Below are 24,047 nucleotides of genomic sequence, written 5' to 3' on the forward strand. Positions count from 1 at the left end.
GTGTGAATGAGGTTCTTCTGGCCCATCTGGATCTGTGAACCAGCTATACAGATAAAGCATCTGGTTTCATCGGAAGCTGGAAACATACACATTTTAGCATGTGCTTTCTATTCCCACAGAGAATCTGGTGCATATTTTTCCCAGTTTATGTAATATGAGAGTTTCTGAACTCTGGATGAATGTCATTCAAAACTCTGCTGAGCTTGCTGCATGTTAAACCCTTTCAAAGAGACATTATCCTTTGCTGGCAATGCTTGATAACTCTTAAGACTTTGGACTTCAGGAGGAGCAATGGCTCAGGAGCAATGACTCATGCTGTTGCCTGGTTATCTTTCTGTCCTAAAGGAGATCAGTCCTGGGTGTTCATTGGAGGGACTGATGTTGAAGCTGAACTCCAATACTTTGGCCACCTGATGCAGAGAGCTGACTCATTTGAAAAGACCCCGATGCTGGGAAAGATTGAGGGCAGGAGGAGAAGGGGACGGCAGAGGATGAGGTGGTTGGATGGCATCAACGACACAATGGACATGGGTTTGGGTGAACTCCGGGAGCTGGTGATGGACAGGGAGGCCTGGCGTACTGCAGTTCATGGGGTTGCAAAGAGTCGGACACGACTGAGCGACTGAACTGAATTGAATGATATAAACGAACAATGTGATTTGTTTGAACTTCAGAATAGATATTTCATCTTTTTAAGACTGGGGCACAGGTGAGAGAAGGGGGAATTGAGTGAAGGCAGTCCAAAGATATATACTTACAAGATAAGTAAGTACTAGGAATATAATATACACATGATAAATATGATGAACACTATATATATTATGGGCTTCCCTGGTGGCTCAGACAGTAAAGAATCTGCCTGCAATATAGGAGTCCCGGTTTTAATACCTAGGTTGGGAAGAAGGGATTGGTTACCCATTCCAGTATTCTTGCCTGGAGAATTCCATGGACAAAGGAGCCTGGTGGGCAGCAGTCCATGGGGTTGCAAAGAGTTGGATGTGACTGAGTGACTAACACACACACACGTTCAGTTCAGTTCAGTTCAGTTAGTTGCTCAGTCGTGTCCGACTCTTTGCGAGCCCATGAATCGCAGCACGCCAGGCCTCCCTGTCCATTATCAACTCCCAAAATTGTCAAGAGTGTCAATCCAAAGAGTTCTTGTTATAAGAAGGGAACGTATTTTTCTTTCATTAACTTTGTACCTGTGTGAGATGATGGATATTCACTAAATTTATTGTGATAATCACTTCATGATGTATATAAATCAAATCATTATGCTGTATAACTTCAGTTCAGTTCAGTTGCTCAGTTGTGTCCAACGTTTTGTGTCCCTGTGGACTGCAGTGCGCCAGGCTTCCCTGTCCATCACCACTTCCTGGAGCTTGCTCAGACTCATGTCTGTCAAGTCAGGGATGCCACTCAATGACTGTATACCTTAGACATGTCCAATTATATCTAAGTAAAACTGGAAGAAAAGAAACATATTTTCTCTTTTTATCAAGATGTGCTTTTCTTGTTTTTTTTCCTGCCCAAGATCTATTGGTAAGACTTGCCTTATGAGGATGTGAGTAGTGTAAATATAACTGGGAAGGAGGGGGCTCTAAGTATCTTGCCCATTTTGTTTGAAATGTCCATTGTTAAAATTAGACCGAGTGAGGCCATTTTGTTATTATTTATGAAATCTTTGCAATAGTATAAATATGTTTCTTCATGGGTGTAAACCTGTTAGCCCTTTAGCATTCAGGGTAATCCACCATATTTTTCAGAGGATAAGGCAGATACTTGCGGGTGTGGAAAGGTCATGAGTGCACGGTGTGATTATGTGAAAATACTGTCTGCCTCAGAGGTTGGAGATGGACTATAAAAGAGGAAGTAGAGGAATCTGTTCTCCACATTCCTGCTGCCACGTATATCTGTTCAAATTAGTGCCAAAGAAGGATTCCATTTTAATGTAAAATTTTCATACCTTTTGGTTCTGTACAATGAAACTGCTTTTACATCATGGTTATTGGCCTATATTAATGAAACTGAATAGCTTGCAGCCTCAGTTTTCTTATCTGTAAAATGGGATTATTAATGCCTGCCTTTCAGGATTTTTGCAAGATTTCAAGAGAGAACTCATGGAAGGACCCTGGCTGGAATATTTTAGGTCCTCCCTGAATGCTTTTTACTTTTCTGTCTCTTAGTCCTTGAAATTTAGGTACTTAATTGCATTGTTCTTATATTTTTTGCTCTTGTTTACATATGTTAATTTTGCTTCCAACCAGGCTGAATTTCTTTGAGGACAAGCATCATTTCTTTTTTATTCTCTGTAGTTTATGTTCCTATAGTATCTTGTACCTTTTCTCCATTGTGCAACCTGTTTTATATTTATTTACATGACTGTTTAGTTAGATTTTCTTCCTTTTTGGTCTGTAAGCTTCTTGAAGAGTAGAATCTTGTTTGATCGTGCTCAGAAATGTGTACTTAAGGCCTGAACTAGTGCCTGGCATGTAAAAAGTGTTCTGTAAATATTTGTGGAATGAATGAATGAATGATTGATTATTAAATTAAACATACTAGATTCTAAGCCAGTTCTGTTCTGGGAAGGCTGAAACTACCTATCATATTCCTTCCAGACTTAGCCTGAAGCCTTGTAGGAGGCTATAAAAAGTTTGCAGAATTTTAACTAACACCTTAGATCTTTAAATAACAGAGTATGTGGAAAAGAAAAAAGGTTTACGAGGTACTTTGAAGTGGTTCAGTACTTAATGTTATTTTTGTGGGAGGTCAGTAATGTTTGTTATAAATATGTTATTGTAAAGAACTCTTTAAGTATAAATTACTGTTATTGCTTCTAGCTAATATTTATAAGTATTAACATCTGTGAGTACTAATGTTATTTTAAAATTCAGGCTTGAAGGACAACACTGTGCAACGTTGTTTATTTTTCTTTCCTTTGCAAACCTGATTGTTTGGGAATGTGTGAGAACTGGGTGTGTCCGGGTCTGGCCAGTGCTCCTCCAGATGGTTGTATTTCTCATAATTTCTTGGTTTTCTGTCCCTGATGCTCTGTTAGGCTCTCATACTTTCAATCAAATGCTGACTGTCTTCACCCTCTGATTGTGACACACTGCTGAAACATGTCCTGACAGTCAAATCATTTCACGTATTGAATTGAGTCAGCGTCTTCACCTTTCTTCTAATCAAATTACAATTTTATTTTGAAGTAATCTCACTGGATATTAGTAGATCAAAAGCTCAATATTATAATTCTACAAATATGGCTTGCACAATTAGACACATGTACACACACACATGCAGAAGGGAAGGGAAGAAATCCTCTGTGTATCATCAATTTATGTTTTTCATTTGTTAGGTATTTTTTAAAAAGCTGATATTTTGAAACATTTTCCATGTGTCAGGCATTGTGTGAAACATTTTATGTATTATCTCATGAAATGCTTGAGCTCTCACTGTGACAAAGCTACTATTCTTAGATTCATTTTGCAAAGGATTTTAAGGTTCAGCAGTGCTTTTTAGCAACAGCAGTGTAGCAGCTAAAGTTTATTGAGCACCTAAAGTGTTCCAGACATTGTTCTATGTGTTTTTATTTTTATTCACTCACTTAATCCTTAAGTCAATCATATGAGGTAGGTAGTTACTACTCTTAAGCTAGTGCAGGTGATGGAATTCCAGCGAAGCTATTTCTAATAGTAAAAGATGATGCCCTTAAAGTGCTGTACTCAATATGCCAGCAAATTTGGAAAACTCAGCAGTGGCCACAGGACTGGAAAAGGTCAGTTTTCATTCCAATCTCAAAGACAGGCAATGCCAAACAATGTTTGGCACAATTGCACTCATTTCACATGCCGGCAAGGTTATGCTCAAAATTCTCCAAGCTAAGCTTCAGTAGTACGTGAACTGAGAAATTCCAGATGTTCAAGCTGGATTTAAAAAAGGCAGAGGAACCAGAGATCAAATTGCCAGCATTTGTTGGATCATAGAAAAAGCAACAGAATTTCAGAAAAGCATCTACTTGTGGTTCATTGACTATGATAAAGCCTTTGACTGTGTGGATCACAACAAACTGTGGAAAATTCTTAAAGAGATGGGGATACCAGATGGAAACACTGTACCTGCCTCCTGAGAAAGCTGTGTGCAGGTCAAGAAATAACAGAACTGAACATGGAACAATGGACTGGTTTAAAATTGGGAAAGGAGTACATCAAGGCTGTATATTGTTAGCCTGCTTATTTAACTTCTCTGCAGAGTACATCAGTGTGAAATGCCGGGCTGGATGAATCACAGTCTAGCATCAAAATTGCCAGGAGAAATATCAACAACTTCAGATATACAGATGATACTACCCTAGTGACAGAAAACAAAGAGGAACTAAAGAGCCTCTTGATGAAGGTGAAAGAAGAGAGTGAAAAAGCTGGCTTGAAATACAGCATTCAGAAAACAAAGATCATGGCGTCTGGTTCCATTACTTCATGGCAAATAGAGGGGTAAACAATGCAAACCATGATGGACTTTATTTTCTTGGGCTCCAAAATCACTGCGGCCGGTGACTGCAGCCATGAAATTAAAAGACGCTTGCTTCTTGGAATAAAAGCTATGACAAACTGAGACATCGCTTTGCCGAGAAAGGTCTTTCTAGAAATGCTATGGTTTTTTCCCAGTAGTCATGTATAGATATAAGAGTGGGACCATGAGGAAGGCTGAGCACTGAGGAATTGATGCTTTCGAGCTGTGGTGCTGGAGAAGACTTCTTGAGTCCCTTGGACAGCAAGGAGATCAAACCACTCAATCCTAAGGAAATCAACCCTGAATATTCATTGGAAGGACTGATGTTGAAGCTGAAGCACCAATACTTTGGCCACCTGGTGTGAAGAACTGACTCATTTGAAAAGACCCTGATGCTAGGAAAGATTGAAGGCAGGAGGAGAAGGGGACAGCAGAGGATAAGATGGTTGGATGACATCATCAACTCGATGGACATGAATTTGAGCAACCTCCGGGAGATGATGAAGGATAGGGAAGCCTGGTGAGCTGCAGTCCATGGGGTTGCAGAGTCAGACACAACTTAGCACCAGAACAACAATAAATACTCTTAAGGGATTTCCCTAGTGGCTCAGCGGTAAAGAATCCACCTGCCAAAGCAGGAGATGCAGGAGATGTTGATTCGATCTCTGGGTGGGAAAGATCTGGAGAAGGAAATGGCAACCTGCTCCAGTATTTTTGCCTGGGGGAATCCCATGGGCAGAGGAGTCTGGTGGGCTACATGCTGTGGGTTTGCAAAAGAGTTGGACATGACTTAGTGACTAAACAATAACAACTATTATGCCCTCATTCCTGAGGGAATCGATGGACTGAGTCTCACCTCTGATTCTCTGGCTAGGAAGTGGCAGGTACAGGCTTGGAATCCAGCAGTCTGATTTTGTAGTCCATTGCCTTAACTGTCACCCAAACTGACAAACTGGCAAACTTCTCCAAACTGACAAGCGACAAACAGTGGAGTCTGCTTAGAGCCCAGACCCCTGACTTCAGAGCGTGGAACCTGCAGCATAATCTCAGCCATCTGGTATATTGAATGTAGAAAGTTTCCGCTTGTGCTGAAGGAAATCAGCTTAATGTGAAATTGTAAACATCTATGTAATGTTCCTTCAGAATTATAACTGACAGACTTTTGAGATAGTAGACTTACGTGTCCAGTTTAATGTTTATCACTCTTATTAACGCCAGATCTTATGTCTCACATTTGGTCTGCTTCCTTAAGTGGAAGATACAATCATAGAATATGTTTCCTAAAAGTCGTTTTTAGTATAACTGAAGAGAAAATATTTGTACTACCCAGTGACGTTAGCTAAGCCCTACAGTACTGAATCGGAGAAGGCAATGGCACCCCACTCCAGTACTCTTGCCTGGAAAATCCCATGGATGGAGGAGCCTGGTAGGCTGTAGTCCATGGGGTCGCTGAGTCGTACATGACTGAGCCACTTCACTTTCACTTTTCACTTTCATGTATTGGAGAAGGCAATGGCAACCCACTCCAGTGTTCTTGCTTGGAGAATCCCAGGGACAGGGGCACGACTGAAGCGACTTAGCTTAGCAGCAGCAGAGTACTGCATTGGTTGTAGAATGCTGAATTAGATTCAGTAAAAATACTTGTGCTTAGAGTTGCATCATTAGCATGCTTATCTTTAGGTGTCAGTGACTCTTCCTACCTTTGGTGACAGATTTTTGTGGCCAGGAAGTCAGTAGCAAAGAAGGGAGTTATGTTGTAAATATCCTCGTTCTAGTTGGTGTATCTTACTATTCAGTGTTTTAAAATGTTTCTCTGCTCTGAAGCTGTTAAGCTTGCCAGATTAATTCTGTGTCTTTACAAAATCTTTGTATTACTGTTTTCTAAGTTTCCATTTTGGAATCATGCACTCACAGTTGTATTTATACATACAAATGAACATGATACATGAATACATACATGTAAATTCCTGTCTATTGTTTTATACTTGACTACTGTCTTTATACATAATAGGAAATAAGGTTTCAAAATTGACTTCATTTTTCTCAGTATGGTGTTTATAGATATATATGGGCTTTGCATTTATCTTCAATTTCTATTCATTAAGTAATATCCTTTGTATGAAGTATAGGCACATTCCACAGTTAGTGAGGTGTACTACATGCCATTGCTGGATTTTATTGTCCAGATTATGACTTTAATTATACATATACACTCTTTATTACTCTTGGGATTAGAGGTCATTTCACTGTACTCAGTCCTGTGTCACTCTCGGGAGCTTAAGGTCTCATATTTAAAACTCCCAGCCGAGGTTCAGAAATAGCATCTCTAAGCTGGCATTGCAACATTGGATTGATTCTTTTTTTTTTTTTTTTTAATTTTTTTTTTTTAAGTTTAATGATATCTTTAGTGTCAGCTGTAAGTTGTGAAATAGAGGTAGTGGTGGTTAAATAGCAGACATGGGCTTAATTGATATTAATGTGATGTCTATCTATTTAATTTGTTTTTAACTTCATATCATACCATTAAAATAGCTGAGGTTCATCTCATTCTGAACTGATTCCCACTGATGTTAATCCTCAAAACAAATGGAAAGTAGATAGGCCATTTTTTATCCCTTGTAGAAGTAATCCCTAGGGAAGAGGTGGGGGTGGGGGTGGTGGTGTTCAATTAACTGAATACTTGAAGTAATGCATTTTTTTTTTCTTTTGGTGGGGGAGGGTCAGCTGAAGGGCTAAGTGCTTGTTGAAAAAAACTATAATCCCATTAATTTATTTCTTACTTTATAATCATGGAATAAGTGAAAATAATCTTTTAGAAGGTTTTTGTTGCTCATATATTTGAACTTGGCTGAAATTTGGGCATCAACAGTGCTGACTCTTTAACATATCCCGGAAATTTGTTCTATTAGTTACTTTTTATCAGATTATGATTTTCATGATTTACTCCTTGTCTTAAAATCCAAATGTAGAAAAGACAAATTATTGTTATCTTAGGGGTTTAAAGAAATGGCCTTTATTTAATTGAAGTTTGATATTATTAGAATAAATTTTCAAAAATTAATGTTTCTGAAAACAGTTCAGAATGTATTTTGTATATGTTTTTAAAATACTAATGAAGATGTGCTAAAAAAGCAAATGTAAGCCTTTCTATACAGAAAATAGTTTTAATAGGATTTTATATATCAAATTTATTCGATACTGTATGCTATAGATATGATGTTTGTGAAGTAAATGGTAACTTTTTGAAAGTGCTTTTGGAAAGGACTGAACAGCCTACAGAACACCTAATTCATTTACTTCTCTCTCCACCCTGTGCAATACATTTTACAGATAAGGAGACTAATGCTCAGAAAGTAAGTGGCTTGTCCAGTGTCTATTATTAAACTGTAAAAGTGTGATTCCACTTCAGAACTGGAAGCCTTGTGTGCATGCTCAGTTTTGTCTGACTCTTTGTGACCCCATGGACTGTGGCCCACCAGGCTCCTCTGTCCATGGGATTCTCCAGGCAGGGATACTGGAGTGGGGTGCCATTCCCTACTCCAGGGACTGGAGGCAAGGCCAAAGTCCTTACTGTGTTTTTCAAGGCCCACCATGATCTCCTGCAGCCCATCACCCCACTTTGCACTCAGGCTCCAGCCTTGTTTGCCTCTTTGCTGATACTCAGATTCATCTGCACACTCTGCTGCCATGGTCCCCTGGATTTATTATCCCTCTGCTTAGGCACTTGCCCCTCAGATACTCTCTGATTACCTCATCTTCAAGAATTTGCTCAAAATTCATCTTCCAGGTAGCTCAGACGGTAAAGAATCTGCCTGCAATGTGCAAGACCTGGGTTCAATACCTGGGTTGGAAAGATCTCTTGGAGGAGAGCATGGCAGCCCACTGTAGTATTCTTGCCTGGAGAATCCCATGGACAGAGGAGTCTCAGTTAAGTTGCTCAGTTGTGTCCAACTCTTTGTGACCCCATGGGCTGCAGCATGCCAGGCTTCCCTGTCCATCGGAAAAATCTCCCTGTCCTTTGGAGAGTCCAAACTCCAGGAGCTTGCTCAAACTCACGTCCATCGAGTCAGTGATGCTATCCAACTATCTCATCCTCTGTGTCTCCTTCTCCTGCCTTCAATCTTTCCCAGCATCAGGGTCTTTTCCAGTGAGTCAGTTCTTTGCATCAGGTGGCCACAGTATTGGAGCTTCACATCAGTCCTTCCAAGGAATATTCAGGATTGATTTCCTTTAGGATTGAATGGTTTGATCTCCTTACCATCCAAGGGACTCTCAAGTGTTCTCCAATACCACAGTTCAAGAGCATCAATTCTTCAGTGTTCAGCTTTCTTTATGGTCCAGCTCTCACATCCATACATGACTACTGGAAAAATCCACGCCTGGTGGGCTACAGTCCATGGGGTAGCAAAGGGTTGGACATGACTGAGCGACTAAGCACAGCAGACAGCATCTTCCAGATAAACATTCCACTTAAAATCATACCCTCCAACCCAACAGGCCTCATCCCCCTTGTCCTACATATTCTGCCTGCCTCCAGCATATACCATACAACGTGTTTATTATTTTCAGTTGCAGTTTTTTTGTCTCCTCCTGCTAGTATGTAAAGCTCTGTGAGAGAAGGGATTTTTGTCACTTTTCCTCCTTGTGATTTCCCTGTGTTTGGACCTCAATGAGTGTTCAGTGAATATTAGGTGAGTGAATGCCCTTTGCACCAGATCTCCCACTTTTCATTTATTAATGAAAAACTTGACAAAATTACTAGATTTATGTTTGCTATGAAGGGCATTCCAAATAATACTACTTCATTAATTTCATGCATTCATCTTCATTTCAAATATTTTTTTCTGTTGTATTTTCCTCTCATCTGTGAAGATGAACCATTCTGTTTGATTTTAAAAGTCAACCAGTTTTGTTTTTTTTTTGAAGAAAGTGTTAGAAAGTGAGACATAATCTTTTCAGATAGTAATAGGGGCAGGTGGTTCAAAGAACTTAAGTCTTTGTCAAATAAGCCACACTTTTTTTTTTAACATTCATAAATATTGTGTCATTAAAAACCAACCTAGTTTTAAAATTTTATTTATGTCTAGTTTTCTTGAGATATATATAATATTGTGTAAGTTTAATGTGTACGGTATGTTGATTTTCTACACTTATATTTTGCAAAGTGATTACTACCGTGGTGTTAGCTAACACCTCATCTGATCACATAATTACCATTTCTTTTTTGTGGTGAGAACATTTAAGATCTGTTCTTTTAGCAACTTTCAAGTATATAATATAGCTTTATTTAGTGTTACATCATGCTGTACTTCAGATCCTCAAAACCTGTTTATCTTATAACTAGAAGTTAATACTTTTTGACCATTATCTCTTCATTTCCTCCACCATTCTAGTTTCTGTTTCTTTGAGTTTGACTTTTTTAGATTTCACATATAAGTGGTAACCTCCAATATGTCTTTTTCTGTCTGACTTGTTCCATCTTAGTTTTAAAATTTGCATTTTGTGACTTGGTATTACTAAAATATTAGGAAATAATTTATTCTATTAAATATATTAAACTTTTTCCTCTTCAGTATAATTTTTTTCTAGAGGAATAAAGCTGTAGTTTACCATTGAAAGTAGAGGAAAATAAGATTCGGTTTATAAAGTCAACTTGCATTTATTATGTACCTAATGGCAAGCCACTCCAGTACTCTTGCCTAGAAAATCCCATGGATGGAGGAGACTGGTAGGCTGGAGTCCATGCGGTCGCTACGAGTCGGACACGACTGAGCGACTTCACTTTCACTTTTCACTGTCATGCATTGGAGAAGGAAATGGCAACCCACTCCAGTGTTCTTGGCTGCCGTCTATGGGGTCCCACAGAGTTGGACATGACTGAAGTGACTTAGCAGCAGCAGCAACCATGTTCCAGAAACTTCTTCTGGGGGGCATTAAAAGAGGAACAAGACACATGATTCATTGACTTGAAAAAAAAAAAGTGGTCCTAATGTAATGTGGCAAGTCCTTGAATGGAGTTATATATATAAAGTTTTACGGGGCATTTTTATGTTATGGGATTTCAGGACTTCATGGCTGCTATAAAGTGAGATACTCCTATACTCATGCAGGGTGTATGATTATCTTCTCAGCGTTTACAACCATCTAAATACAATTGAAATTAGTACTGTCGTTACAGCTGAGACTGTTATCCACGCTACTAGAGAAATGTTGGAACAAAGAAGTGATGTGGCCCGGAGGTTCCCAAGCGCAGACGGCCAGTGGAAGAGTTGTTGCTGGTACTGGGCAAAACGAAGAACAAGTAGAGGGGAGGGCAGGGGCAGAGAGAGTACATGACTGTGTGTGCTCACACGTGTGCAGGTGTGTGTGCATGTGTGTACGTGTGTGTGGAGAATTGCCACCCTCCTTTTTGAGGAAGGGTTATTTTTTATTCTAAGTTTGAGCTTTCTCTTCTTTTTCTACCCTTAAAGGTCCTTTCATTTTAGGAAATTATAGTGGAAATAAGTGATATCTAGTTATTATTTTAGTGTCTTTTCCTGAAATAAAAGAAAGTCAACCTCTTCTTTTTAATAATTTTACTGCTAAAATCTTAGAGGGAGCCGCTGTCAGGGATACTTTAGAACATTCTATAATTCTTGCAGCTCTTATTTTATTTTTTTGACATAGCCCAGCATGCTTCAGGAATTCCTTTTATTGAAAAAGCCTTGGTTCCTATTTTCCTAGTCTCATCTCTGCAAATGGTAATGGACTGATAGTAGAGAGACTGTGTTAGTCAGAGGCTGTGGTGGCTATCCTGTGAATAAGTTTGGTGGCAGAAATGTAATCTACATCTGTAACTAGGAATTTTTAAATGTTTTATTTTTCTTGTCCTGACAAGTTACAGTGCATGAGAAGGTCAAGCATGAGGGAGAACTGTGAAAAATTGGAAACATATTTATTAGAAGTTTTGTATGTGTGGGTGCATGTGTGTGTTTCCCATTTATTCTGATTAGAACACAGTGTTGAAACAATATGATAACTCTGAATCCTATGGTTTTGGTGCTGAGGCCACTTTTCTGCATTAGTGGTGACCTTTGGGTATTGCTTATAAACTGGCATGTACATATTTGTCAGCTTTGGGGAAAGGATAACTGGAGAGATCCATGAAAGAGTAATAACATATGTTGATTGTCCGAATTAGGAAGAATAATTAATATTATTTAAAACTTTATCCACCTACCATTGTTCACTTATGTTAAAGTTTTAAAATGTGTAAATACTTGTAGAAAAGTGTATCAGATTTTCCTTTACTTTTAGATACTTTTCTTAAACAAATAAGCAGTCATAATAGTTTACCCATTGCTCCAGTGGTGGTGGTGGTGATAGTAGTGAGTTGCTTTTCTTTATCCCAGTCATCGTCATCGTCATTGCTATTGGTATGTGCACTGGATTAAGACTATCTGGGTTTGGATACTAGCTACAACCCTTAATAGTGGGTGATGTTGGGCAGGTGACTTAGCTGTCTAGGCTCTATTTTTTGTTTTTTTGTTGTTGTTTTTTCATCTGAAAATCTGGACTATTAATAGTGGCCACTCATAAGATATTCTAGGGATTAAATAGGATAATGTGTGTCAAGAGCTTAGTACAGTGCTTTGCAGTAGTAAATGTTCCTTATCATTGTCATCATTCTTTTAACCTTAAAATATCAGTACTGGTCTTAACTGCCTTTCAGTTTGTTTAATATTTAACACCTTGGTCTTCTTTTGATACTATTTTTTATTGGTGTAGTAGTTCTATGTGACACATTTTTGAATCTAAAAAAAAGTGTGTGCTAATAATCAGCTAAGTGTTTTTGACCTTCCTAATAGATTGTGAAGAGTTCTGAAAGCAGCCACCTCTACATTCACATATTTATAGCCAGGGCCAAGAAGGAATACTTTCACTGTTGTAGGTGTTGCCAGGGACCTTCCTTTGCTTGAAAACCAAAAGTTTTCACTGTTAGCTTTAAATAAACTGAGGGCAAATTTCAAAGGTGAAGGAGATGAAAGAAGGATTTTAAAGTGATTACTTTAAAAACAGTGGTCTTCAGCTGTGGTCACACATTGAAATCACACGAGACACTTTTATAAAATACAAATCCCTTGTAGTGGAAGCATCATCAACAATAAACGTTTTTGGAGTCCCTACTTGGAACACAGTAATAAAGTAATTGGGATGGTCAGATACTTAATACTTATTTTAGCTCACGTCAGTTTCTTATTTGCTTATTTATATGAGACTGTCTTGTGTCACCAACATGGTATGCTTGGGTTCAGTTTATAGGACACGAAGCCTAATTTTATTATTTGGTTCATTATAAGAATTTATAGTGGTCTTATTTTGATGAAATATTGTTGGCTATATCTGATTTTTTTTTTTTTTAAGTATCCAAAGCAGTTCCTAGTAGAAGCATAGTTCCATGAATAAAATAGGATTCTTTTTAGGTTTGTTTTTGAAGTAGGTATGACAAAAGTGGGGGCTTCCCTGATGGCTAAGTAGTAAAGAATCTGCCTGCAGTTCAGGAGACCTGGGTTTGATCCCTGGTTTGGGAAGAAACCTGGAGAAGGAAATGGCTACCCACTCCAGTATTCTTTTCTGGAATACCCACGGACAGAGGAACCTGGCGAGCTACAGTTCATGCAGTCGCAAAGAGTTGGACATGACTGAGAGACTAACAGTTACTTTAGGTATCTTACCACATCTGCCAACATACCACACTTCAGTCTTCAGCGCTCAGGCAAGCTCTTCTCACTGCTGTGAGACTAGTTTTCTATAAGTATATTCTCATATACCCATACAGATACAGTTCTGTGACTTTGTTGAAGTTTTGAAGGGTGACTTGTAAGGGACTGATAGCATACTTGGATGGGGGTGTGTTTGCCTTAGGGAAAGTTCTAAAGGAGGAGGTAGAGGATCAGAGACCATATTGACATGCTGAGTACTATTTTTGTTGTTGTTTGAATTGGGGAAATGGATGTAAAAGGGCTAAAGGAGTAATAGCTCAGGGTGTTTTCAGGTGAAAAGCATTGTTAATTTAGAATTTTTTTCCCCAGATCTTTTGAATGGATATAACTGATTATAAATATTATTCATTAGGAGCTCAAACAATGTTACTGCTTAACTTCTAGTACAAACATGACCATTTTATGGAAATATTTATCTACATACATTTAAACAGCTTATGTGTAAATGCATTATCAGCCCACATGTCTTATTTTATTTTTTTCTAAAAACCAATCTGCTTTCTTCCTGTGATATTGTGGCTAATGAATTTAATGATGTGGGCTTTCTTTATTTACTCGGTTGGCATATTTATTTGCAAGTTGCAGTGATTTTCAACAATTTTGTTTAACTGGCATCCGAGTACCAAACCCAAAGGACATTGAGCTCATGTTTCATTTCTTCTGCCTTTGCTGTTTTCTTCTTTGCAAAGTCCAAAATTGAGTCAGGCCCTCAGAGAAGATGGGCTGATATTGGGTCCATGATTCTGTGTCCCAGACTTTAGAAGGGGTGGAATACTGGAAGCTCTTGATTAGGGAGGAAAGAGTGTTCTTCCAGTTATAAACAAGTAATAAACATCCATCCCTTGAAATCATAATGAGGGTGAGTGGGGTGTGTGTGTGTCTGTATGCATGTGTTACATGTATAACTAAGTGTGTGTAACACCCGTTGACTATTCTTTAGATATAAGGAGAATCTTTGGCTCTTAAGCTGAACTTGCATCCTTTCTCTACTGTTGAATTCTGTGCCTGTTTTCCCAATACTTTGGGGCTTGTAAATTTTAAAATTCTTTGGGTATGAACACCTTGGAGGTGAGAGTAATCATTTCAACTTACTAATGAAAATTGATAGGAGGATGCTGAGAGATGGTGATAGAAAAAAGCATGTGTGAGAAAATGACTCATGCTGAAAGGGAAGGACAAGGACACTACAGTTAGAAATGCAGGTGTCAAAGAAGATCGACCGTTTGGTCATTATCCTCTTGGGTGAGGAACATATTCTGGAAATCAGCTTAAATTCTAAGAGTTGTTCCAGAAGAGTGGAATCTGACCTTATGAAATTTATCAAGCTAAGATCATTAGATCAGTTAACTCTTCCCTTCAAACAGATACTAACATTGGATGGATGGGTTGTTGTGCTAATGACCTTCATGGCATTATATAACTGCTTACTGATTCTTCATTATTTATGGTTATGATTTTATGGAATCCTTCTCCTGGGGGGAGGGACGGTCTGTGCAGGACTGAAGAGAGACGGCACAAGCCTCCACTGCCGGGGTGCTTTGGGACTCTGCAATGACCCTTAGTTTTTCTAGTTTACATTTATTTTGAAATGTCTATAATTTTTTTTTCTTCATCTAAGTTACTGAATGTTTCGATTCTTAGGTGGCTTGGATTTGGGAGGTGGGTAGTTTTGAGTTGTTAAAATCTAGTGTTACTGCATGTGGCCAAAATGTACTGCTTGTCTGATTTCTTCTTTTTGTCATTTATGGGATTTTCTTTATGGCCTAGTACCTGATCCTTTTTTTACACGTGTTTCTTTAAAAAAGAATATTTGCATCTGCCTCTGGGACTGGTTCTGTAGACATTAAACTTACATCTCTGGGACCGTCTGCCCTACTCAGTGTTTCATCTCTGATCCTGCCCGGTCCTGCCTGTTCACATTCTACTTTTATATCCCGCTGGAACTAGGGAAGATGAGGGCACGCGGGGTGGGAGCAGCACAGCCATGTGGGGCAGTCTGAGGGCCAAACGGAGAGCCCTGTGCTTGGACTGTTGTGAGTTAAGGGCATCCTTCGGCACAAATGAAAACACAGTTTTTAAATATTGTTATAATGGGATGGGTTCTTTGAGGACACCATTCCCCTTTTTTCTTTGTCTTGACTCTCCTTTTTTCCCTTCAGTCTTGATTATTTAAGTTCTTAAATTTAGGGGAAGGAGGTTATTTTAGAGGAATTTAGTCTGTGATAAAGGATAAAACATAGCTTGTTGCTGTATGTATTAATCTCTGGGAAATGGGCTGGAGGGTTCAGCATCATACTTTATATTGAGGGCATGTTGGAAATTAGTTGGTTGTTTTCTTTCTGTGTTCTTCCTCTTTTCTCTTTGTGCATACCTCTCTGTGGAATATGGTATTATTCCCGCATTCCATTGAGTTTGATTGTTGCACAGAGGGAAGAGTTCAGGCTCTGGAGTCAGTTAGCTTGAGTTTGAATCCTTTCTCCGTTGCTTATTAGCTCTAAGACTCTGCGAAGGTCACTGGATCTCTTTGTGTCTTGGTTTTCTCATCTCTTAAGTGGGAAATAGTACCTATTGCATAGGGTTGTTGTTGGGACTAAGTGAGATATAAAATATGTAAAATGCTTAGAATATTACCCAGTACTTGTATCCAATAGTGGTTAATAAATGTGAGCTGTTACCATTATTGGGCAGTTGAATAGCCTGTTTCACATTTGTCTTTGACATTATAGCAATTTAGATTAAAAGAGAATAAATTTCAGTTGTTTAAAATTAAGAAAGAGGACTAAATGTTAACTGTCTGCATTTTTTTAAATAGCTAAATGTGAATTATTTGAGTATCATTGTACTGACCACAAAGAATAATCATTGTTAAATGATGATTTGCTTTTTGGAGGAAAAAACTGTCATTTATACATGCTTTTATAATTCATATGTGCTGAGTTAAGGAGTTCTCCTTGTACATGGCCTGGTTTTTAAGCTTTATCAAAATTACTGTATCAAGAATAGGATTCATTAAAATTTGTCCTGAAGACTTTAATACATTAATAAGCCTTTTCTTGTTCTCTGTGCAGCGTCAAAACTCCTCTTCCACTTTGAGGTGTGGGATCTGATTTAGAACTTAGAAGACTTCAGTAATTAACCATGATGGTTATGTTCATTTAATTAGCCATGGGTTAAGGATATAGAGTCATGTTGATAAGCAGCCTTGTCTAGTTTTTGTTTGTTTATATAAACACCTGAAGGAGATAGCAGTTAAAGAGAATGCTTGGTTTGTCTAATTTAGTCCTTATAAAGCTTAGATGTTTTGAAAGTCATTAAATTTAGGGGAATAGAATAAGACATCTCATGGCTTAATTCAAATTCTTTGATGTTACTAAGTCAATATGTTAGACTTTTGGGGGGACTTTGGGGGGTGGTGGTGAGAGGGGCAACTGGTTGAGAATACTTTCTAAATACATAACTTGTTCTTGCTGAGAATAGCAGTGGTGCTATATACCTTTTAAAATGATCAGCTATTTCTTGTTCCCTTACATCTGGTAGAGAAATGTGATACTTTCAGATACCGTTATGCTTCACCTAAAGTTGACATCAGTTTTGAGGGGAATGATCCATGAGGTCCTGGGTACATGGGCTGGCACTTGGGTTGTGGGTTGTGAAGAGGAGAGGGGGAATGGAGAGGAGGAACCAAGTGGATCCTGTGACTAGCAGTCTATCCCTGTCCACCCTCTGCTGGGGCTGCTGGTGACTGTGCAAGATGGGTGCTGTTAGTCTTTGCATTTACCTCCAGGAATCAGGAGGCCCGTGCTGCAAAGCCATTGTAGTGCATTTCCTGGGAGTTTGGCAGCTGAGGATGGTTGCAAGTGACTGGACAAACATTGTTCGAGTCCTTCTTGAATCGTACAGAGGAAAGATGGGAGTGTGGTTAGAGACTCGGGTGCTGTGCCTAGCTTCACAACTCATTCGTTGTGGAACCTCCATGATTGTCTCTAATTTTCTTTGTGAAAAATGGAGAATAATAATAATAATGCCACCTGCTTACCTCAGAGAGTATTCTGAGGATTATGAGTTAATCTCCTTGGATGAAGGCAGCAGAAGTTCTCTTGTCGTAATATTATTGCCTTTCCAGAGAAGCTCCAGTTTGGTGGAATAAAGTAGTGGAAAGAAGATAGAAGTGGAATGAACTATTTACCATTAGTTGGTGTCTTTCAAGTCCAACTCTAGGTCAGGTTTCCATTAAGCTGGGGAATTTAGTGTAAAATTTCTACGTATTTTTTAATGACACCAAACCAAATGTCTGATCTGCTGTTTGTAGGAAAAGAACAGATGTTTATTCTGAGAACACATTAATGAACATGTTAGTGGTTTTCGCCCCTGTAAGAGAAGATGGGTCAAGAGGGAGAGCCTAGATAGAGTTTAGGTAGAGTTTGCTGCATTGTCCTGTTATGGATGTGCCCTTTTTGAGAGAGTCTATATTGCTTCATTCTTTTGATCTTTTGAGTGTCTTTGACAAGAAAGCTTCACAGATACCAAGCCAAAACAAAACAAAACAAAAAATATAAACACTCAACAACAGTTGCCTTAAATACCAAGGATGTCAGCGTGAAATTAAAATGAATCAACTGACATTTCTGCTTTGAAAATTTTCTAGTAAAATTAATTTAAACCAACAGTGACAACGTCTGTGTCTACCTTATAATGGAACGTTTGACCTTTTTCAGTGTTTTTGGCTTAAGAGTGTAGACATTGGGATGTTTTTGGTTAAAATTTGCTTCACCTCTCTAAGGGCTCTTGGGATCTTGGTTGGTGTCTGGTGGCGGAATAGCAAACGCTGTCCATTGTGTTGGTACCCTGCAGTTTCTGAAGACAAGGTCTCTGAAGTAGTGGATGTGGTATCTCCTCCTGTCCATGTGTAACTGTTTTAAAAGAACACTGTTGTCATGTGAATTCTTATTTTTTTGAGCTTGCTTTTGAAGTTAACTTTCACAGAGAATTCCTGTTACCTAGAAATTGATGACAGACTTACACCATTTCCTTTTTTTTTCTTAGACGTTCCATCCTCAGAGCAGCCTGAACTGTTCCTAAAGAAACTTCAGCAGTGCTGTGTCATTTTTGACTTCATGGACACGCTATCTGATCTTAAAATGAAAGAATACAAGCGCTCCACTCTTAATGAACTGGTGGACTACATTACAATAAGCAGAGGCTGTTTGACAGAGCAGACTTACCCTGAAGTAGTTAGAATGGTGAGTTTCTTTTTTTCGCCGCGGACACATGTAAGCACCTTCCATAAGGACGCACAGGTGTATTTACTGCAGAGTCAGGTCACAGGAGGTCACCTCCACAAATGAGAGCCAACCTTCTGAGAGCTAAGCACAAGTAGTCGGCACAATACTAGAATTTGAAGAGCATGATTTCATGAGAATGAAATCCAGAACTTGTCACCTACAACAGTATTGGCGGAATCATTGACTTCACAATACGAAACCAAGATTGCCAGAGCGTTACTGGATTTCTGGCATTGGGAAAAGAAAAGACACAGGAGAATCAACAAAAGTTTTAGATCTCTGTTCGAAAATATACAAGCCTGTTGGATGCCTTGATTTCCCCACCCCAACCCCCATTCATTGTGGTATATTAGAAATGGCTTTAAACTTAATGAAATTGTGATATGTAGAACCTAGATAAAGCCTCTCTTGGCTTTATAAACTAATCATTCACTTTATAATCTTACAGTCAGGAGTGATGTCTTTCATTATTTTTGAACAGCTTCTTATACTTTGTGTGGTCGTTAAGAGTTATGAGAAGAAACATTATTAGTATAATATAAGAAATTATGTTCTTATTGTATCAATAATTATATTAGTTTTTCAAAAGCTGAGCCAAAATACAGTCTGCTGTTAGATTTTTGTGAGAGGGTTGCCTTCCTTGGCCTCCTGGAAGATCTTGGGTCTAGAGAGCACACGCTATTTGGAGGTGGTGGCATGGGTCTACTAACTCCTGAAATGATGCTGAAGAGATCTAAGGGGCTCAGTGCATCACTGGGAAGCCCACTGGGGATCTGGCTCACCCTCTGTGTACTGCTGAAATGTGCTTAGTCTTTTTGTGTAACTTGTAGCACTCAGATTCAACAAATGCAGAAGAGAGACATCTGTGATGGAGTAGTTTTGGTTAAAAATGAATAGTTTTCTGATTTGGGAAGGGACCTGAATTATCACAACTTGAGAAACTATCACACATATATGAAGGTCATTTCAAAACAGTGTCCAGTATAGTCCTCAGATTCACATTGGAGTGTCTATTGCATTTATTAATTTACAGGAATGTAAAACAGTGTTTTGTACATTAACTGTTTACATGTTTACATTGTGGCTCTTGAGCTGTGGTTCTCAACCAGGGGTGATTTTCCTTGCCAGGGCACTTTGACATTGGAGACATTTTTGGGAGCTGCAATCAGGGTTGAGAGGGGGGTGCTACCAGCATCTAAGGGGTAGAGGCCAAGAATGCTGTTAAACCTCCTAAAATGCACAGGACAGCCCCTGTAACAAAGAATTATCTGGCCTCAAATGTCAGTAATGCCACTGGTGAGAAACCTTGGCTCTAGAGTTTACCTGTTCTCCAGCCCTCTTACCCTGATACCTAGGATTTTCTTTAGTCCACCTGCTTCTTCAGAGCATAGTCCCTTGGTTTTAACCTACCTGTGTTCTCAGCCAACAGAGTTATCCACTGTTTATAATGTTCTTCTGCATCTTTCCATGGATAGTCTGTGAATATTGAAGCATATCCAAGCCTATTATCTTTTGTAAACACACAAATGGTAACATACTATACACACTCTCTGTATCTTGCTGTCTTCGCTTACATAAGTACATACAAATCTGCCTCATTCATTTTTTTGTATTTAAAAAATTTCTTTTTAAATTTTATTTTATTTTTTAACTTTACAATATTGTATTGGTTTTGCCATATCCTCATTCATTTTTATAGCTGCATTTCATTGTGTGGATGTGCCATAATGTATTTAACCATAACCGCATGAATATCTTTGTATGCATATCATTTGCCCTTGTTTGAGAACAGCTATGTATTTGTGGATTTGTTTTCTAGTAGCCTGTCTTGTCCCCTCTTCCTGGACCTTTGTGAATTCCCTGGCCCCCTGCCTCTAATTCTAGTCGTCCCCCCACCCGCCGCCCCCTCCGCCCTTGCTTTTAAGAGCTGGCTTAAAGTGCTACCACTGGTTCCTGAAAAGTCCAGTGTTTTCTCCTTTCTTCAGTTCTACCACTTCTTGACAACCCAGCCTTTAGAATTTGTTCACTGGCTGCTCTTTAATCCTTTCAAACATTTATTTGATTTTTCTATTTAGATTATAAGTACTTCTAGGGGTCCCTGGCCTCTGGGCCACAGACTGGTACCTCCTGTCAGATCAGTGGCAGCATTAGATTAGAAATAAAGTGCACAATAAATGTAATGTAATTGAATCATCTTGAAACACTTCCCCCCCCGCCCTCTAGTCCATGGAAAAATAGTTTTCCATGAAACTGGTCCCTAGCCATAAAGACTGGGGACTGCTGAGTACTCCTAAGCAGGAACTATGTCAGGAACATCCCTGTGACCTCTGTAATATCCTAGTCCAGGCCTACCTGGAGATTGTCAAATGAGTGAATGAAAGCGTATTCCCTCTTAAAATATGGGCATTTCATGCTGTCAAATTACGATGAAGATACTGGATTTATTGGGTTATATCCAGTTTTAAACCCAGTATGTGGCATAATTCAAAAATTAATTCATTCCTGTGAATCATCTTGGTCCTAAAGCAGCTTGAGTCTCAAAGGAGAGACCATATTCTCTTCTCTTTTACCATCCATCCGTGCCTCTCCCCCGCACCGGCAACAACTCTCAAACCTCAACAAAAAAAATGACTCCTGTCATTTGCTTCTGAATATATACCTTAAAATGTACTTAAGTCCTGTTTTAGGAAGTATTGCATCTGTAGCATGCCTGCTATTCTAGGACATTAGATAATTGACTTTCTAGATGATAGTTTAGGGTTCTTGGAGGTGTAATTTATTTTTCACATCTTGTGATTTGTGAAATTGCTACTAATTTTACATGATTCTTAGATAGTCTGGGATTTACAGAGAAGGAAGTAGTATGGTAGAGTAGAAAGAGAAAGGGCTTTGAAACCCCACAAACTTGGGTTCAAATGCCAGCTCTTGGCATCCTTTCTTGCTCCATCACCTTGGACTAAGCCCTCCATCTCTAACGTCCTCGGTTTACATGAGGTTCCAAGAGGTGGGTAGGATGGAGGGAAGAGTGGCTACAGTCCCTCTCACCCTGCTCCATAAATAGTCCACTAAGGAAAATTGTTATGCTTTGTTTGTACATCAAGGTTCTCACCACCTCAGATACACATACAATCTAGTAAACAGGGATTTAGGGATTTAAGAAGGGTTGGAACTAAGTCCCTCCTTATCCTCTATTCCCTTCCATTTTGCCACCTGTGAGCCCCTTGTATGTAGAAATCCTGGTGCTGTTACTGCTTATTTTTGTCATCTGTATTATACCTGCCTTTTGGTTATTTTGTGAGGATTGGAGATGACAATGTGAAGCTCTTGGTATAATCCCTAAAGGGCTTCCCCAGAGGCTCAGTGGTAAAGGATCTGCGTCCACTCTAGGAGATGGGGTTTCGTCCCTGGATTGGAAAGATCCCTGGAGAAGGACATGGTAACCCCCTCCAGTATTCTTGCCTGGGAAATCCCATGGACAGAGGAGCCTGGTGGGCTGCAGTCCATGGGGTTGCAAAGAGTCAAACATGACTTACTGACTGAACAACAACGATAGTCCCTAACACATGGCAAGCGTTTAGTCAGTAATACTATTACTATACTTGGAGGATTTCATTATTAGGTACTTGACTTTATAATCATTGGAGGAGCTCAGAGTTCCTGTTTGCTCTATTGGCTAGATGTGTTATATCCCACTGCCTCTGGTCCTCAGATTCTCTAATTCCAATCCTGCCTGTTGAATAGTCACTGTCCCCACCTGTTCCTCTTTCTTATTATTGTAAAATGAAATTGCTTCAGTAGGATTAATGAGAGAAATGGTGGTGCTTTTAATGAAATATCAGTGAAGTTGATAGCCAGGTTTTACAAACGAGTATGACTGATGACTTAAGATAGCATGTTCTGTTGTCAGCATTATTCCCAAACCCTGATGGGACTGTTCTGAGAGCTGCTGTTCCTGTTAGGGTAAGAAAAGAGTGGCAGATGCAAGTAATCGAGGAGTTGGGGAACCCATTTCTGACATTTAAATAAAGTCTAGATACCACCTACAGACTGTTAGAATTAAGAAAGAAAAATGACTCTTTATGTGTAAACAAAATAAAACAATGTAGCATGTAACTCACCTTCGGGTGGTGTGGGTAATGGAATAGCCCCAGATAAAGTAGAAGCCACTGTCCTCATTTCTTATCTTCCACTTAACTACTGTGAGACTTGGCTAAGCTCCTCTAAGCCCATTTCTCCCCTTGTAAATGAAGGGAGTTGGTGGTGGTCTCTCATGTCCGTCCAGCTTCAAAAACTACCACCACATTTTAAGAAATTTAGAATGGGTCCTGCCATCCTTAAAGTTTACTGAATATTGTCCAAAGTAGTTGCTTCTATTCTGTCAGTGGTTTCTTCCATGTGTTTCTTTCTCATGGGGTCATATCTGATGGAAAAACGAGAACCAGGACTGTTAGTTCCTTAGGCTTTGGCACATGTTGCCTTGTATCATTTCAAGTGTCAGGCTTCTGTCCTTGAGGCAGTGTTTTTACATTTATGCTCATTTTTTTTTTTTTTTTCTGGTTCTGTTGCCATGCATCCATTTGAGAAATTTCTTAGCATTTCTAACTCTCTCAAAGGGTCGGACATGACTTGCCCACTGAACAATAAGTAATCTTGGGTTAATTTTTTTATCCAGACTTAAACTCAGTCTTTTATACTCTTTATATTCACACATCTTCCTTTTCAAAACCATCTCTGGGAAATAGTTCAAATATGAGAGGAAATCTTACGGGTGAAGGCATTATTTTAATTAGCCCCAGGTAATATTTGAGTGATTTAGAGCCACACTTTTACATTTTGATGATTAAAAAAAGACAGGGCTCTGCTCTGTCAAAGTCTGGTAGAAAGGGCACCCATGTGAGCAAATAATATGTCATCCATGTATTAATAGAAGTTTGTAGAAGGCAACAAAGGAGCAGAGAGAAAGGGGAAAGGTAGGAAGGTCCGGAATGGCTTTACAAAGTGAGGAAAGCCTGACTCCAGTGGTTGAAATGAAAAAGAGAATTACATGATACAAAGGCATTCCCAAACTACGTGATATAATCAGAGGAACACAAGCAGTACTGTGTTGTTGTAGCATTGTGTGTGTGGGAGGTGGGGAGTGAGAAGAGGCGAATGGTGGCAGTTGAAGATGTAGGTGTGGACCAGAAGGACCTGAAAGAACCTCTGGGTTATCTACAGACAGTAGGTCACCATTGAAAAGTTATGAACAGGGGAGTGATAACGGTCAGTTTTGTATTGTAGTGGCAATGGGCCAGGTAGATTGGAGTGAAGGCAGAGAAGAATTGATTAGGGGCTTGTTGTATTAGAGAAATTTTAGAGGTCCTGAACCAAGGACAGGGTGGAAGTAGAGAAGGGGAGGAAAGTTCAGTTTAGTTGCTCAGTCGTCTCTGACTCTGCAACCCCATGGACTGCAGCATGCCAGGCCTCCCTGTCTATCACCAATTCCCGGAGTTTA

The 24,047-nt window shown here is 39.2% G+C and overlaps 1 protein-coding gene across 7 annotated transcripts in view; it reads left to right on the forward strand.

Moving 5' to 3' along the window:
* PPP2R5E (protein phosphatase 2 regulatory subunit B'epsilon) overlaps positions 1 to 24,047 on the forward strand; it is a 160,869-nt gene that overhangs the window by 67,123 nt on the left and 69,699 nt on the right. For 5 of the 7 annotated variants that reach the window (XM_086320352.1, XM_086320353.1, XM_086320354.1 and 2 more), the window contains one exon: positions 18,315 to 18,511. In XM_086320352.1, the coding sequence (XP_086176478.1) occupies positions 18,315 to 18,511 (197 nt within the window). Of the gene's footprint in view, positions 1 to 6,872; positions 10,788 to 18,314; positions 18,512 to 24,047 lie in introns of those variants that run through there. The other 2 variants (XM_086320356.1, XM_086320357.1) reach the window with 1 other exon arrangement.

Source organism: Bos grunniens, chromosome 10 (genome assembly GCF_055505025.1).
Source record: "Bos grunniens cultivar Pamir isolate PY7600 chromosome 10, Bosgru_T2T1.0, whole genome shotgun sequence".
In the NCBI taxonomy this organism is placed as follows: Eukaryota; Metazoa; Chordata; class Mammalia; order Artiodactyla; family Bovidae; genus Bos; species Bos grunniens.